The following is an 18,694-nucleotide window of genomic DNA, read 5'->3' on the forward strand; positions in this document are numbered from 1 at the left end:
TCATTATCACAAACCAGCCGCCCAGCCAGGTGAGCTAACCAACCCGAAGTCCAACTATAATGGTCAGTTAGAAGTTGTTAAAGGTGCAAATACAAATCTAAATCTATTGTCCAGGTCTGACACTGGCTGGACCAAGTGATGTCAGATTGTTCTGAATGAAAGACTGCTCACTCAACATCCAGCTCATTTTCAAGTAAAAACAAAATACTGGAGATCTGAAAATGGAGAAAGTCAACAAGCCTAGCAGCATCTGTAGAAAGGGAAACACATTACTTTAAGTCTAATACAACTCTTCTGTTAACTGTCTCTGCGTAGATGCTCCACAGACTTTCCGGATTCTTCAATGTTTTCTGTTTTTATCTCATTCTCAACAGCTTTTGTCCTAATATAGTAATCTCCTGTATTAAAAGCCCCTTTTGTTTTAAACAGCTCAGGAATCCTTATATATGGTATTATTCTTACCTCCAGTGCAGATTATTCCACAGATTTATTACTTTGCAAAAGGGCAAAATGAATATATCCTTTGCCATACAGCCAGCATTAACGGTGAATATCATTTTAGGATCCTGTTTAAAGCTCCACTTGAAACACTTAAACAATATATTAAGGTCACAAAAAGCTATATTTTTCCACCACAAACATACTACCTACTCTTTGCTAAATTGAGCTGCATGAAAGCCTCTGTCCAACAACTCATGCCCAATCTATTCATGAACATAGATGATCTCCTCTGTACTCTTCCATGGTCAACATGGCCTCAAGGCAATATTCAGTAATTAATACAATTCTCCAAAGATGAAAAGTTTTTTTTTGAAAACACACTCAAAATCTGGAATACATGCTGTGATCTCAAAGCTGTAAGATTCAAAATCCCAAGTTACTTTTTCATCACTGCTGCAAATTACATTCTCAGTTAAGGAACTTTCCACAAAAATCCTCATGATTCCTTCATGCCTGCGCCACTTCATCAATTTTTTTAAAGTGATATATTTCGGTCGAAAGAATGAGCAGGAGTAATATGAATCAACTGGTATCATTCTTATGGGGTGGGAGAGGTGATCAGGAACACTACATGCCGGGGGCTGGTGGGGGGTGGGGTTCACATACACAAATCTTTGAGAGTTGTGATTGCTATTAGAAAATTACACACAATCCTTGGCTTTATAATCACTGGCATCAGTACAAAAGCAAGGGAGATATGGCAAGACAAAGAACAGGAAACAGAAAAGATTCACTAGGATGTTGCCTGGTGTGAAGGGTATTAGTTAAGAGGAGACGTTGGAGAAACTGGAATTGTTCTCACTGGAATGACTGAGGTTGAGGGGCAACCTGATAGAGGTCAACAAGATAATAAAGGACATGGACAGAGTGGACAGTCAGAAACATTTTCCCAGGGTGGAAGAGTCAGTTACCAGTGGCCATGGATTCAAGGTGCAAGGTTTAAAAGGTGATGTACGAGGCAAGTTTTTTTTTAAACACACAGAGGGTGGTGGGTGCCTGGAACTTGCTGCCAGGGGAAGTAGTGGAAGCAAATACTATATTGACATTTAAAGGGCGTCTTGACAAATACACGACTAGGATGGGACCATAGGGATACGGTCCCTGGAAGTGTAGGGGGTTTCCGATGGGACGAGCAGCATGTCAATACAGGCTTGGAGGGCCGAAGGGCCTGTTCCTGTGCTGTAATTTTCTTTGTTCTAACACTGGTCCTAATAGAATACTCTGTACAATTATGGGGAAGTGTATTTTCAGAATGATACAGGCCCTGGAGAGGTGCCTTATCAGGAATACATGATTTTATTTATATGGAGGGCTGGAGAAGCTGAGCTTATTCTTTGAGCAGAGTAAATTCGGAGATTTGAACAGGTGTTTAAAATCATGAACAGTTTTGTCAGAGTAAATAAGTGTGATCTTGTGGCACTTAAACAAGTACTAAATAACCTCAGAGAAAGGAAAAAGGCTCTTGTGGTACAATAGAAGTGTCTCTGCCTCTGAGACATGGGTTCAAGTCTCACTTGTGGCAGAGGTGTGTAATAGAATCTCTGAACAGGGTGATTGGAAAGTATCTCAGAATAAGTAAATTAATCTGCTTTGAGTGGCAAAGAGTGAGGAACCAAAAGACATGGATTTCAGGCAATTAGCAGAAAAACTAGAAGCAAACAAAGGCTAACATTTATTTAACACTGGAAGTCACAGTCTAAAAGGATAACGGAAACAGATTCAATAATTATTTTCAAAAGGAAATTCAACAATTATTTTTGGTTGAAGTATGTGTAAGGCTGTGGAGAAATGTAATTTACTGAACAATTCTGGTAAAGAACTAGCACAATGGAGCAAAACGCTACCTTTTTTATCATTCCATAACTCCTTCAGAATCTCTCATTTCATTTTCCACAATTACATTTATGACTTCACACTTATCAATACTGAACAGCTCTTGGCCTAAGCCTCCATGACTTTCCAGATCTCTCAGGTTCACTTGTTCTCAAAAAACAAACAAACAATCTCTGTCAATTTATTCTCAGCAAACTCTCGATTCCTTCATGACCTGTGCTCCAAATCACCAACAATTAATGTGGCACCTCAGCAATTAGCCTTTGCATCCCTTGGTCAACTTCAGCGGAATTGCGAGGGTCCCAACTTTTATTAATTACACAACAAAGGTAAACTCTTGGCTCTAAAAGCTAACCAGGCAAGTAACAAAGGCAACATAAGCAGAGATCCAGAAATAGGATTGGAAGGAGAGATTTAAAACTGAAGTCCATAAATTGTGTGGAGTATATACCAAGCAATTGAGGTTGGTTGGCTCGCCAAGCTGGTTTCTTGTTATGCAGATGTTTCGTTACCGTGCTTGGTAACATCCTCAGTGCAGCCTCCAAATGAAGCGTCAGTGGATTTTCCCGCCTGGTTTTTAAACTCTGGGGTCCATTGAGATGGATTGCCTCACTTCCAGTTTTCCATCATAGTGGAATGTATATGGGGTCAAGTTCAATGTGTTTATTAATAGCATACTTCTTGGAGTGCCATGCTTCCAGGAATTCTCATGCTTGTTTCCACCTAGCCTGTCCTAGGATCTTGGTGTTGTCCCAGTTGAAGATGTGGTTCTCCTTGTTCATGAGGATTGAGACTGAGTGCGTTTTGGTCATGTCTTTTCGTAGCCAGTTGGCACTCATGTCCTCTTGTTGTTAGTCTCCTTCCTGTTTGTCCGATGTAGTATTTTTCAGTCTCTGCAGGGGATTTTGTAGCTGACACTGGTCTTGTCTATGGCGGGGACTGGGTCTTTAGTTTAGGTGAGCAGTTGTCACAGGGCTGGCATGGGCTTCTGTGCCACTCGAATGCCCAGCGGTTGTAGGAGTCTTGTGGTGAGTTCTGACGTGTTCCTGATGTAGGGTAGTGTGACGACTGTGTCGGGGCGTGTAGAATCTTTCTGATGCTGTTCGTGTAGGCATCTTCTGACCCAGTTCTTGGATATCCATTATTCTTGAACATTTGGAAGAGGTATTCTGCTTTCTACTAACGACACCAAGAGGAAGTAGAATGCCTCTTCCAGGTGTTCAAGGATAATGGCTATCCAAGGAACTGGGTCACAAGATGCCTACACGAACAGCATCAGAAAGACTCTTTTTTCCCCCCCCCCACCCCCCCTTCCACACGGTCATCACACTACCCTACATTACAAACACACTGGAACTCAGCACAAGACTCCAACGACCACTCGGCATCACAGTGGCACGCAAATCCCCGTCAACCCTATGTCAACTGCTCACCCGAACTAAAGACCCATCCCTCGCCATAGACAGGACCAATGTATCTACAAAATCCCCTGCAGAGACTGCGAGACAACACCACATCAGACAAACAGGAAGGAAACTAAGAGTACATGAACACCAACGGGCTACAAAAAGACACGGCTAAAACTCACTCATCTCAATCCACATGAACAAGAAGAACCAACGACTTAAACTGGGACAACAAGAAGATCATAGGACAGGCTAGGCAGAGACAAGCATGAGAATTCCTGGAAGCATGGCACTCTACGAAGCATGCTATTAATAAACACATTGAACTTGACTCCATATACATTCCACTACAAAGGAAAACCGGAAGTGAGACAATCCATCTCAATGGACCCCAGAGTTTAAAAACCAGGCAGAAAAACACACCAATGCTTCATTGGAGGCTGCACTGACGATGTTACCAAGAACGTAACGAAACGTGTGCGAAACAAGGAGCCAGCTCGGCATGCCAAGCAACCTCAACACCCACAACCCGAGCTACAAATCGACTCGAAAACCTTAGATACCAAGCAATCTTATCAGTCCCAAAATAAATTTGCTCAGAACTGGAGTTATAGATATTTTGAGTGAACTGATCCGGATATGCTATGTCATACACCCGAAGGCCCTGGACCCAAGTCTTCTGGCCAGAGGCAGTGACATGATCACTGCACCACAATAGGCCTGAACTAGATTTTTAAACTCCATTTCAACGTAAAATGGCAACATTATTTAAAAATACAATCTGGCAACAGTTGGAATCCTGCCATATTTACATGCAATTACATAGCTTCCTTCTACAGAAGAAAGGCTCAAGATGTATTTAAGGTGTAAATTAAGTTCTAAAATGTTCAAACTGCTATAAGTAATGCCTGAGTAAGCAGCAAAACACTTCACACAAATTCATACAACTTAAAATTGAAAATAAACCAGCAGTCTGAATCAGCAACATCCAAAAAGACAGACAGCAGGAAGTACAATTCATTGCAACAAATTTGACTTTCGAATTTTGTTCCAGAGCAAACATATCAATTACTTACAGATTTCTTCTTATTATTCTCCAGCTCTTTTAGCTCTCCCTCCATTTTGGCAATTAGTTCCCTGAGTTCATCAAGACTAGTGCAAATGAGCTACACAGGGAAATTTTAAAAAATTATTAACTTCAAAAAGGGCACTTATCTGGCTATACAAAGAACAAAATATACAATAAGTACTTACAGCTACTGGCATATTTACAACTTTAGACCAACTGATTTCTTACATTTCATGTTTTGTTTCTGGAACTAAATCCGGCATTTGAAAATACTGAGATTGTCATGTGAGGAAAGCAACTAAACAGTAAGAATGAACTTTAAACTGTTACATTGTGCCACCATGCCACCCAGAGGTTAGTACTGCTGTCTCAGATTGCTGGGGCCTGGGACCTGGGTTCGATCCCACCCTTCGACAACTGCCTGTGTAGAGTTTGCACATTCTCCGTGTTTGAGAGTGTTTCCTGTGGGTGCTCCGGTTTCCTTCCAGTCTAAAGATGTGCAGACTAGGTGGACTGGCCGTACTAAATTGCCCCTAGAGTTCAGGGATGTGTAGATTAGATTAGGTAGCTTATAGGGGGATGGGTCTGGGTGGGATACTGGGGGTCGACGTGGAATTGTTGGGCCGAAGGGCCTGGTTCCACATGGTAGGGACTCTATGAATCTAAATTGCATAAAAAGCTTAACTAAGCACACAAATGGACACTTGTTGATTTTGAGCTAAAAGAAAAGTAGTAAGTAACACTATTACTGCATGTATTGGAAACAAAACTAATTTTTTAAAAAATCAGCATAAGCTGCGCTCTCAGACAGTTAAACGGATTAAAGTGTCAAATTACACAGCCAACAAAGAACGTTCCAAACAGATTAACATCCTTTCTCTATGTTAGCTGACCTTGCTAAGAAGTTCAAAGTGGTATTGAAACTGACTTCAGTGACCTGAGTGAACGTAGGATCATTGACCATTCACACTGTAAAAATCAAAGGTGATAAGGACACAATCCACCAAGACTCAGTGCTCATATGACCAACAAGGATCAGCCCAAAGAACATAAATAGATGCTGTTGAAGCATGGAAGAGAGGGGCAGTCAGTCGCTCCTTCAAAGGAACCATGCTTCTGTATTACATCAGGGTACATCAGCAATTTGACAGAGAAGGAAAATTAGCTGCATGAAATTTAGTAAGGAAAAAGCAATGTAAGACATAAAGAACAGGCTGTCATCTTCTAAGCTGTAGTGCTAGCTGAATGCACACCTTCTCCCAACAACATATCAAACTTGATTTCATGAAAAAGGCAGTATCTGTAAAAAAACACATTTCCCCAAGGCCTAGACTCTAAAGGTGGCATGAGGTGAAGAGCACAGTTGACCTTTCTAACACAGACCACTGGCTGTCCAGTACACTCTAAAAGGTTTAAATTATCACAATACAGTTATGTTCACACTAAAATTAAGATTTATTTCTACTCAAATCTTGCAAATAGAGTGTCTAGATTATTATTGTCTAAGTAGTTGCAAACAGTACACACTGAAGGGCATGGGTGGCACAGTAGTTCAGTGATTAGCACTGCTGCCTCAGTGCCAGGGACCTGGGTTCAATTCCAGCCTCAGAAGACTGGCTGTGTGAAATTTGCGCATTCTCATCATGTCTGTGTAGGTTTCCGCCAAGTGATCCTGATTCCTCCCATTGTCCAAAGATGTGCAGGTTAGGTAAATTGGTCATGCTAAATTGCCCATGTGTGTCCAGGGATGTGCAGATTAGGCAGTCGAGCCATGGTAAATGGAGGGTTATGGGGATAGGGTGGAATGCTCTTTACAGGGTCAGTGTGAACTCAGTGGGCCAAATGGCCTCTTTCCTCACTGTAGGAATTCTAAGAACCCTTATGTTCATCAACATGCACGAGTACAACCAAAATACACACAGGGAAACCCACCCATATATATTTGCTCATAACTTGTTCAGGCCAATTACTAATTTAAACAAAATTTAAATTGGTCATTCAATATTTTGTGGAGAATTAACCTCTCAAAACTGTCCGTTTGCATCTCTCTAGTTTGCTGATTGATGGTAGTAACTGTGCAAAGAGCAGGCCTTTTTCTTCATTTTTTTTGATTTTCTTTCCCTCCTGCTCATCTCTTTTCTCCATACTCAATCTCTTTTTTTCCAGCCTTCCATGTGTGCCTTATATCCTGTTTCCTCCGCCCTTGCCTTTCGATTTTTCCTTTTCCTTAATTTGTACATCTTTGTCTTCTTCCCTTTATCTCCTAGAATCTTAAAGTTTCTGGAACGTCTAAAAAGATGTGGTATAGGAAAAGTGAGCAGCTAGTCTCTCACTTGAGATTACAACCATAAGATTCACAAGTAGAATTAGGCTATTCAGTCCAACAAGTCAGCTCCATTATTCAATGAGGTCCATCTACAGTGAAAATGTTCAACTCTCCTTTCCCATCTTATCCTCATAACCCTTGATTCTATTAATGATTTAGAAAGCTGTCTGTCTCAGCCTTGAAAATAGAACATAGAAAATTACAACACAGTACAGGCCCTTCGGCCCACAATGTTGTGCCGTGGAATAATCCTAATCCAAAAATAAAATAACCTAACCTACATTCCCCTCAATTCACTGCTGTCCATGTGCATGTCCAGCAGTCGCTTAAATGTCACTAATGACTCTGCCAGTGGTGGTCGTGGAAGCAAAGTATTCCAAGCACACTCAACTCTTTGGGTGAAGAACCTCCCTCTGATGTCTTCTCTATACCTTCCTACTAACACCTTAAAACTATGACCTCTTGCGGCAGTCAATCCTGCCCTGGGGAAAAGTCTCTGGCTATCGACTCGCTCCATGCCTCTCATTACCTTGTACACCTCAATCAGGTCACCTCTCTTCCTCCTCCTCCTCCTCTCCGGAGAGAAAAGTCTGAGCTCAATCAACCTCTCCTCGTAAGACAAGCCCTCCAGTCCAGGCAGCATCCTGGTAAACCTCCTTTGCACCCTCTCCAAAGCCTCCACATCTTTCCTATAATAGGGCGACCAGAACTGGACACAATATTCCAAGTGTGGTCTCACCAGGGTTTTGTAGAGCTGCAGCATAACCTCGCGGCTCTTAAACTCGATACCCCTGTAAATGAAAGCCAAAACACCAGATGCTTTCTGAACAACCTTATCCACATGGGTGGCAACTTTGCGGGAGGTATGCACTTGAACACCAAGATCCCGTTGTTCCTCTACACTGCCGAGAATCCTGCCTTTAATCCTATATTCAGCATTTAAGTTCGACCTTCCAAAATGCATCACGTCGCATTTATCCAGGTTGAACTCCATCTGCCATTTCTCAGCCCAGCTCTGCATTCTGTCAATGTCTCGCTGAAGCCTGCAATAGCCCATGATACTATCGACGGCACCTCCAATCTTTGTGTCATCAGCAAACATACTAACCCACCCCTCAACCTCCTCATCCAAGTCATTTATAAAAACGACAAAGCGCAGAGGCCCAAGAACAGACCCCTGCGGGACACCACTCAGCACTGACCTCCAAGCAGAATATTTACCATCTACAACCACTCTTTGCATCCTGTCAGCCAACCAATTCTGAATCCAGATAGCGATATCATCCTGTATCCCATACCTCCTGACTTTATGAATGAGCCTGCTGTGGGGAACCTTATCAAATGCCTTGCTGAAGTCCATGTACACCACATCCACTGCTCGACCATCATCAACCTGTCTCATGAACTCCTCAAAGAACTCAATAAGATTTGCAAGGCATGACCTGCCCCTCACAAAGCTATGCTGACTCCCTTTAATCACACTATGCTTTTCCAAATAGTCAAATCCTATCCCGTCAGAATTCTTTCCAAAACCTTGCTGACCACAGACGTAAGACTGACTGGTCTGTAATTTCCAGGGATTTCCCTATTCCCTTTCTTGGAAAGAGGAATAACATTTGCCTCCCTCCAATCTTCTGGTACAACTCCTGCGGAGAGTGAGGAAGCAAAGATCTTCACCAGCAGCTTAGCAACCTCCTTTCTCGCTTCCCGGAGCAACCTAAGATAAATCTGGTCTGGCCCTGGGGACTTATCAATCTTAATGTCTGCAATATGTTGCAATCTCAACTGCTCTCTGCAGTGAAGAGTTCTACAGATTCACCACCCCCCAAAAAAACCTCATCTTGGTCTTAAACTGGTTGCTCCGCACTTTGAGATTATGCTGCTCAGGTCTTAGACTCTCCTTCAAGGGGTGAATAACATCTTTGCAGCCACACTAACTGCCCCCCTAAGGAACTTAAGTTCCAAAAAGGTCTCCTCTCATTCTGCTAATCTCCGTGAGTATGAGCCCAAACTATCCAACTTCTCAAGAAGATCCCTTCACACCAAGGATGAGTCCAGGAAAACATCTCTGGTTGCTTTCAATACCAGCATATCTTTCCTTGGATAATGGGACCACAACTGTTCACAGTATTCCACTATGGCTTGACTAGTGCTTTCTATAGTTTTAGCAAGACTTCTCTATTTTTCTACTGTATGCCCTTTGAAATAAATATATTTCACTTGCCTTTCCAATGATCCACTGAATTTGAATGTTACCTTTGTGATTCATTTACTAGGACGTCCGCACCTCTGTACCACAACTTTCTCTATTTAAATAATATGCAGCCTTGTATTCTTCATACCAAAGTGCCTAACCTCATTTCTTCACAATGTTTTTTTACATCTGCAGAGTTTTTGCCTACTCACTTGATCTATCTATATCCCTCTGCAGTGTCACCCTCATTCTTGCCATCCTACATATTTCTGGTGTTATCTGCGAACTTTGTGATGGTATATTAATTTCTGTTGTCTAAGTCAAACATACACAATAAATAATTGTGACCATAGCCCCAGTTTAAAACTCAAAATCAGGATTATGACACTGGGTAGCAGATCAGAATGTGTAAGTACACAGTCTGTAAACTATCATGCATTCTGGTACCAAAGTTTCTGAAGGTGATGGTGGGAGACAACATGCCGAAAAATATAAATAGCATTCACTGTTTTGAACAATTCTGCATTAAGTTACAGCCATCACTTTAAAACTTACATGATTACCAATACTAAATACTGCAACTAGAGAGTCTGACATTAATTTCAAGTTCCAAGTTATTTCCTAAAATGTTGCTGATAGGTTAGTAAACTCACCTGAAACTGTGGCACTGGAGGCAATTGTGGTGGTATCAACTTCTTCTTCTTCTCATCTGCCTTGTCAGAATCTGGTTTCTTTGCTGATAATAAACATGTGATAAGCATATTAAAGTAACTACAGTTCCTCAGAATATTGAGCATCAATTATACTATACTGAAGTTGACCTTTCAAAATAAAATTGTTCTGGCAATCCCAATGAGGAGTTAAGTTCGTTAAGACAAATGTTTCATGGGCATTATATATTTTGACTTTATACAGTCACGCATCTTTCGTTGATTTCATGTTGAAAGTAAAACTGCTGTCAAGGCACAAATACATGATGTTTTCAATAATTTATTTCCAAATACCGCACTTAAGATTAAAAATATATTTGATGAGCAGAGCATCATGGTTTATTGGGTCAGATAATGAGAACTGCAGATGCTGGAGAATCTAAGATAACAAGGTGTAGAGCTGAATGAACACAGCAGGCCAAGCAGCATCTTAGGAGCAGGAAAGCTGACGTTTCGGACCTAGACCCTTCAGATGAAGGGTCTAGGCCTGAATCATCAGCTTTCCTACTCCTAAGATGCTGCTTGGCCTGCTGTGCTCATCCAGCTCTACACCTTGTTATCATGGTTTATTGGGTTGTCATTCACTGTCAATAATTATCCTACTTCAGTGACCAATGCACAGTCAATTGTTTCCATTGGACTCTTCAGAAATTGAATGCCGGTGTCCCTCACTAAAGCGACCACTCATGCATTTGAAACTAAACTATGGACTATTTCGCTATGGGGAACATTAATATCAAAAAGTAAAGTAATCAGGGGTACAACATTGACATGTATATGTAGTTTACAGACCATCAAATACTGGTCACCTAGTGATAGAACCCTTAATTAAATTTTCTGACCGATAAGATGAGAACTAGATTAAATTCTATACTCTATTGCCACTCTAGAGACCAAAACTAGCTCAGTGATCATGCATTTATCTTTTCACTGAACTCAAGTAGCAGCACTAATTTCAAATCAATACAATAGTTGGAATGGATGATCGCATAGTGTGAACAGTCTCTGATCCTATAAAAGCACCAAATAACACCACTAAATAGTTTCCCTCAAGCCCTACAACACCCAATGTTGACCTAAGCAGTTATTTCCAACGCCAAAGATAGACAAAATAATGTTTTTACTCCGTTCATTAACCTGATAGTGAATACATCTCAATAACAAATTGATATGTTTCAACAAACCCTGGCACACAAATATGCTGACCCAAACAAGAACACATTTGTTTTTGGAAAGGGTATGGATCCTGTCGATTCAATTTTTTAAAGGATACATTAACACTCAAAGAAAAGGCAAACTTGTTAATTATTTAAAGAGTATTTTGGATTGTTTTTGCTGTGGAGAAATTTGTCACAGTTGTCAACATGTTTCCAGAATAGGTTGATGGGTGTAGAATGACCAGAAACCTCCTCAGTAAGATGAAAACTCTTAACAAAAATGTTTCTTTTTTTATGCTGTGCAGTTACAAGAGAAACCAGGATAGGAAAACCTTGAAGACCTGTACAACAGTAATGCTGTTGAATAACCAGTGTGGCAGAGGTATGCACTTAGAGCGCCACCTTCATTTGTCTAATTCTGGGTTAACTGACTCAAGATTTTTCAATCCATTAAAGATAAAGTGGGGAAGGGATGCAATTACATACTAGGGAGCGCACAGCTGGCATTTGCTTTACTTCCAATACACCAGTCATCAAGAAGGGAACAAACCTGGAAGATGAACTTGCCAAAGCATTAACATAATATTCTGGAATAATTCACTAAAAAAAAAGGCAGTTGAATCTTTAACAATCTATCTATTCACATAGAAATTAGATCAGAAAAAGTTGTTAAAAAGACATTGTCAAAACTTTTCATCTTCTCATCAGGACAGTCAGTAAAATACGAATGTTTTTTCAGAGTAACATTTTATTACATATAAAACTGTTGGTCCTTTCATTTGCTTTAATTAGTTCATAGCGGGTGGGTCTCACTGGCTATCTCAGCATTTATGGCCGATCCCCAATTATTCTTCAGAAGGTGGAGGAGAGTTGTCTTTTAGATCCATTGTAGTCTTTAGCATGGAAGAACAGCTGTTCAGGAGTTCTAAGATCTGTTCCTTCATTATAATTGGGTCAGAGATGCAGTTGTAACCGGAGCACTCCACCCAGACCCATCCCCCATAACCCACACACCCCCGAACACTACGGGCAATTCAGCATGGCCAATCCACCTAGCCTGCACATCTTTGGACTGTGGGAGGAAACTGGAGCACCCGGAGGAAACCCACACAGACACGGGGAAAATGTGCAAACTCCACACAGACAGTCGCCCGAGGCTGGAATCGAACCCGGGTCCCTGGTGCTGTAAGGGTACAGTGCTAACGACTGAGCCACCGTGCTGCCCCTTTGAGAGCACCAGAAGGAGCTTTGATGAGTTACTGTAATGCATTTTATTGATAGCACACATGCTGGAATCATGCATCATTACTGAAGGGGGTGAATTTTGAAGCTGGTGGATGGAGTGCCAATCAAATGCGCTTTGGAATTTTCCTGCTTCGAGTGCTGTTGGAGCTGCACTCATCCAGGACAGTATTCCAACATTTGCAAGAATATCAAAGCCCTGGTAAGAACAAGTCTTGGTTTTTACAAAATGTGTCAATTTTCAGTATTTATCAAGTACTGTACTATCAAATATTTACAAAGAAATATACTAAAGGCCATAAGAAAACAGCAGAGCCTATGCTGTATTTGCTATGATTTACTCCATGCAATGCCTAAGTTCTGGTACGTAACAGCTACAATCAGTCTGGTTCATGGTTGCAAATAGTTCAAGAGTTTTCTGTGCGCAGGTATAGAAGGAAGATTGTTAGAATCATCATGACAGTCTGCTTTCTGCAAGATCTGGAGGAGTTCCACACATTAAGAGTAGATCAGGACTTTGGGCAACTAGGGGTTAGTAGTATTTCTCAAGGGTTAATTTTGTATGTTCAAGGCTGTACTGGCAATCTGTCACAATCATCCTTTTGCACTCATTCAGGAAAATGCTGTGCTCAATCACAAAGCATACAACTTCCACAAATGTGTCTATTTAATCTATGCCTGTTATAATTTGCCCATCAAGGGCAAGACAGATGTGTTTTGCTTAAGGTGTCAATTCTGCAAACAAAATATTCTGTGGTTTCTGAATATATTGTGTAGAAAGGCTACTAGGTTTGCCCAATTTTTCCTGTTGACTGAGAAATCGCAGAGTGCAATTTTGCCTCTGCACATTGGCAGTGATTTGTTTCTGTTAGCTTCATGTGCACTCCAACATGACCATCCAGATTACAGTATTCAACCTTTAGGGATTGGATTCCAAGGCAGGGCGTTCTAGCCTTTGATCTAAACTCTATTTCTACTTATTAGTCTGTCGTTTATGCATCTTAGAGCTGTAAAAATTTGGAAGGATTGTTCACAAATGAACATATTCAGAACAGATCACCAATTTATGCTAAAAGCAACAACTTATAACAAGTTATTGGAACACTTATTTACCTTTACACGTAGCCGGAGGCTTTAGGATGCATACATACAAAGCTCATATAAACCACTGTTTGATATTCCCACTTTAATAATGCATGTCAGTACTACTATACATGGAAACATAAATGATACAGCACGGAAGGGGTCTAATTCGCTCATCCTGTCCATGCCAACCCAAAGATACACAGATGCCCTTTCTAATTCCATTTTTCTGCACACAGCTCACACCTCTGCAGTAAAAGTAGCTAAAGGTACTTTTTGAAAGTTCAGGGTCTCTGCTACCATCACCAACTCAGGCAGCAAATTCCAGACACTCCACCTTCCACACTAAACTAAAACAATTTTCCTTATGTCCCCTCTAATCCTAACACTTGGGTTGAATATAAAACCTCTGGTTCTTTTGAACTCCCTGCTAAAGAAAACAGGCTCCTCTCCTATCCACTAAATCTTCTCAACACAATTTTGCATACCTCAATAATGTCACCACTTGGACCTGTATGTTCCAAGGAAAACAATCCAACCTCTTCAATCTCTCCTCATAGCGACAATTCTCCAGCCCTGGCTTCATTCTAATAAATCACAGCAATCTCATCCTTTCTGAAATGCGACGACCAGAAATGCACCCTAGAGATCAGATATTCCTTTAAGAGTCCGGTCTGACAGATACTCTCAAGATTCATCATATGATTTCATACCACAAATTTCAGAAAATCTTCAAAATACAGAATCCTAGATGGGAATGATATACCAGATTCAATTCTACTATGACCTCCTCTGATGATAAAGCTGACGTCTTGTGTGCCATCCTACTAGTGGACTACCAAAGTTCGTGGCAGAGAAGTGAACTGAGAGAAAAACAACACCAATAGGACACCAAATACAAATACAGTTTATTGGCGATGACTTAATGACCCAGGTTGCCCTGCCAAAACAATACTGAGCTCAATAACAGTATTAAACAAATTGAAGAGAAGAATTGAGATATTACAAGTTATTTAACCATTTACACTGCTTGCTATTAGCCTGTCATAGCAATGGCTGCTCATTCCCTACCACGCCATGAGTTTCAAGATGTTTTGGAATGTGGCTATTTACCATCAATTAAATAACAGTTCTGATTTTGTTTGCTAAGTTTACCAGTTCAAGTATTCAGTAAATAAAAAATTATCTTCCTAGAACTTTAATAACCCAAAAAAGTCCAGAAAAGGGAATTACAAAATGCTCAGTCTCAACCTTAGAGGAATTAAAATCTCTCAGATATAAAGTTTTCATTTTGTTTTCTTACTTTTAAAGTATTTTCCCACATTTGAGCCAATTTTTCCCTCTGTGCCAATATGATTAAGTACCTTCTGCAGTAAAATTGTGTCAAAATGCCCACAATTAGTGTGAATTGGAGCTTCAAGATAGCCAAGGAAACCCCATGTAACCTGATTTGCGTGCAAAAATGGTGCTTAAACAAAGATCAAAATAGTGAAGCAGTGTCCTTGCTTTTCAAGTTGGTCACGCTTCATGACCTGACGTTATACAATCCAACCATCGAAAAATATTGGGAGTTGGCAGTGCAAAAACTTTTTTTTGGCTTAGCGTGGTGTCTTCAGAGTCCATGTTTTTGTGTTGACACGTTTACTGCACTTTTGAGCTGCAGGGCAAAATCGCATAGCAGCACCATGGTCTTTGCAGCTACGGGTTGGTGATAAGGCAGGCATTCACTGAGCTGTTTGGGATCATCAGGATGATATCTTCCTTTACTTTGAGGCTTGGATCGGGAATGCAGACAAACTGTATCAAATGCAAGTAAATACGCTGGAAGGGTTAGCCACAACAAAACTAATTTGTTAGAGTTCTTCAAAGATATAACAAGCAAAGTGAATAATGGGGATCCTGTTGACATGATACAATATATCTGGGCTTCCAGAAGGCGTGTGATAAGGTGCCACAAAAAAAAGATTAATTCTCAAGGTCGGATTGTATGGGATTAGGGGAAATTTATTAGCATGGATAGATTACTGGCTGATGGGCAGAAGACAGAATCAGGATAAATGTTTTTTTTTGGGATGGCAGGAAGTAACCAGTGGAGTGCCATGGGTTTCAGTCTTTGGACTCCAGCTATTTACAATCTACGTTAATGACTTGGATACAGGGATAGAAGATTTCTATAGCCAAATGTGCAGACGACACAAAATAGGTGTGACGGTAAATTGCTATGATGAAATAAGAAACGTACAAATGGATGTAGATAGGTTAGGAGAGCGGGCCAAAATTTGGCCAGTGGAGTTCACTGTGGATAATTGTGAGGTTGTGCATTTTGGTCAGAAACGTGGCAAGGTGACCTATTACCTAAATGGGGAGAGACGTTGGGGTGCTCCAGTGCAGAAGGATCTGGGTGTCCTTGTTCATGAGTCACAGCAAACTAGCAAGCAGGTACAGCAGATAATAAAGAAAGTGAATGGAATCTTGGCTTTTATAGCTAAAGGAACAGAATATAAAGATAAGGAAGAATTGTTGCAGATATACAAGGCGTAGGCAAGACTGCACCAGGAAATATTGTCACAGCTGTGGTCCCCTTTATTTGAGGAAACAGTGGCATTGGAGACAGTTCAGAGGAGGTTCACTAGGTTGATCCCACGGAAAAAGGAGTTTGTCTTATAACAAGAGATTGAACAGTTTAGGCCTATTCTCTCCAGAATTTAGAAGAATGAGGAGACATCAAATTGAGGTATTCAAGATGATAAAAGGTACAGATAAAATAGACATGGAGCAGATGCTTCCTCTTGTGGGGCATTCTAAAATGATGAGTCATAGTCATATGATAAGGGATAGAAAATTTAAAACAGTTGAGAAACTACATTTCCTAAAGGGTTGAGAGTCAAACATGTTGTGCCCTTCCTTAAATAAGGAATGGGATGTGCCTCAGGATAATGCATCACCGGAAAATGTAGTACATTTCAAATACCACATGGAAAATAAAGAAATAAAGGGTGGAGGAATCAACATGGGCAAAATTGGGGAAAAGAAGTGGCATTTAGGCATCACTGATGTTGCATGTGCAAGCACTTCATTTTGGATTAAAGAGGCATAAAAGTCATTCATTAGTATAGCAATGATAACTTTCACATGGCAGAAAGAGAGATGATCCATGAATGTCAAAAAATGGACTTCAGCCAACAGTAAAACTCTAAACGCTTCTGCCTTTTATGCATTTCTGCCAAACAGATATTTGATTTGAATACCTACTAAATTGGGGATACACAGGTGCATCCATGGATCTTTTACGCTCTGGAAATATTGCTTAAATTGAGGAATTTTCACCATAACAACTGATTTGCAAATCTGCAAATACGTTAATACAAATAACATACATCAACAGAACAATGAAAAGGTTGAAGAATATGTCATATGCTGTTAGATCCAAAACTTGGATCTAGTATTTTGCAGTAGGGTAAGTGGTTGATTACATAAAAAGTACCCCATATTAAAAACCAGTGCTGGAGTAAATATCTTATTATTGAAGATCACATCACTTTAATCTTCAATTAGACAAGAATAACTTACAATTGTGCATCACTACTTTTGTGGAGACCCACCATTAGCTGCAAAACCACTGGGGCCATTTCTATATAAAAGGTACATATGCATTCTCTGACCAGGAATGTCCAAATCTTTGCTTAATTGATCACAAAGTTAAGTACTAGAGCTCCCAGGGCCATGTAAGTATTGATGGATGATGAAAGATTACAGTCCCTCTGGCTTGTCTTCTAGCATCTTGGTAGAAGCAGAATATAAAACAGGGACAAGTAATAAATAAAAGCATTAAAAGCAATTCATTTATGTTCACAGTTAAAATAATTTGGGAGAATACATCTTGCACAAGAACACGGTGTAGGGAAATAACACTCTCCAGCAACACAAACACTTCAGAACAGACTTCTCCAAACATTCAAATACATTAAAATCAAACAAGTAAATTTAGATTCTCACAATGTGGGCTAGATTTTAAGAGATGAGCCACCTGGGCTTCAGATGTTGATTATAATTCTAATCTTGTAAAGGTTTTGTGCAAATACAATTTCATTCCTATATTGTTAAGTGGCAGACAAGATGCTTCCTGTGGCTTTTGTAGATGGCTGCATGAAAATAGCCTGTAGACAATTTTCTATGGACAATTTAAATTACTAGGAGGCAGGATAGAGGCAAATTTCCACCATCCTTCCCTCCTCCCAACAAGTCTTGAGGTCTTCACCTGGAGATAAATCTTCAAAATGATGGAAACGTTCCTTTGGATAGGTTCACACATCACAATTGATTTCAATAAACTGTTCATTCAGATATACTTAAACATCTAAGTTACAGAAGGCTAATGCTCCCCTCAAAAATGCACAGCACCTTTTAGCTTTTTTGCTGTGATGGCACATATGCTAGTATGGGACAAGGTCTGCGCAATACTTTCCAGACTGCTGCATTGCTGTGTACTCTTGCAACATAGCAGGAGCATTGCTCGAGGTTCACCAACACTCAGGCACTTAAAATTAAAATCAAAAGCAACAAGTACAAAACTCCATCACCTCAGTGCTTTAATTGCATGTTTTATTGCAAATAAGCCCCTTTTTTTATTCTTAAGGTACATTATCCTCAGAAGAACCACACGGATTCAGAATTTAATCCAAGCAGCACATTGGCTCAGTTGTTAGCACTGATACCTCACAGCACCAGGGACCAAGGTTTACTTCCAGCCTCAAGTCACTGGCTCTGTGGAGTTCACATGTCCTTCTTACGGCTGTGTCAGTTTTCACCAGGTGCTCCTGTTTCCACCTAGAGTCCAAAGCTGTGTAGGTTAGGCAGATTGGCCATGCTAAATTGTCCATAGTGTCCAGGGATGTGCAGGTTACATGAATTAGTCATGGTAAATATGGGGTTATGGTGCTGGAGTAGGGAGCTGGGTCAGGATAGGATGGTCTTGAGGGTTGGTGCAGACGTTTGGGCCAAATGGCCTCTTCCTGCACTGTACGGATTCTGTGATTGCATATGTGTCTTGAAAGTCAAATTTCAAAGCAAAACAATTCCAGAGCAGCAGCTATGGATTCCAAGATTTTTTTTTTAAATTGTTAGTAAGTGATTTAGAAAGCGTGGTGGCGATCCGCTTTTGACAGGGAAAATT

General features: G+C 40.5%; 1 protein-coding gene across 2 annotated transcripts in view; it reads right to left on the reverse strand.

Moving 5' to 3' along the window:
* Positions 1-18,694, reverse strand: part of LOC125450914 (uncharacterized protein KIAA2026) — an 82,006-nt gene that overhangs the window by 18,515 nt on the left and 44,797 nt on the right. For both annotated transcript variants that reach the window (XM_059644530.1, XM_048527299.2), the window contains exons 4-5: positions 9,983-10,065; positions 4,817-4,906 (exon numbers count right to left, since the gene is read on the reverse strand). In XM_059644530.1, coding sequence (XP_059500513.1) covers positions 4,817-4,906; positions 9,983-10,065 — 173 coding nt within the window. The remainder of the gene's footprint in view (positions 1-4,816; positions 4,907-9,982; positions 10,066-18,694) is intronic.

This window comes from Stegostoma tigrinum, chromosome 3, assembly GCF_030684315.1.
Source record: "Stegostoma tigrinum isolate sSteTig4 chromosome 3, sSteTig4.hap1, whole genome shotgun sequence".
Classification (NCBI taxonomy): domain Eukaryota; kingdom Metazoa; phylum Chordata; class Chondrichthyes; order Orectolobiformes; family Stegostomatidae; genus Stegostoma; species Stegostoma tigrinum.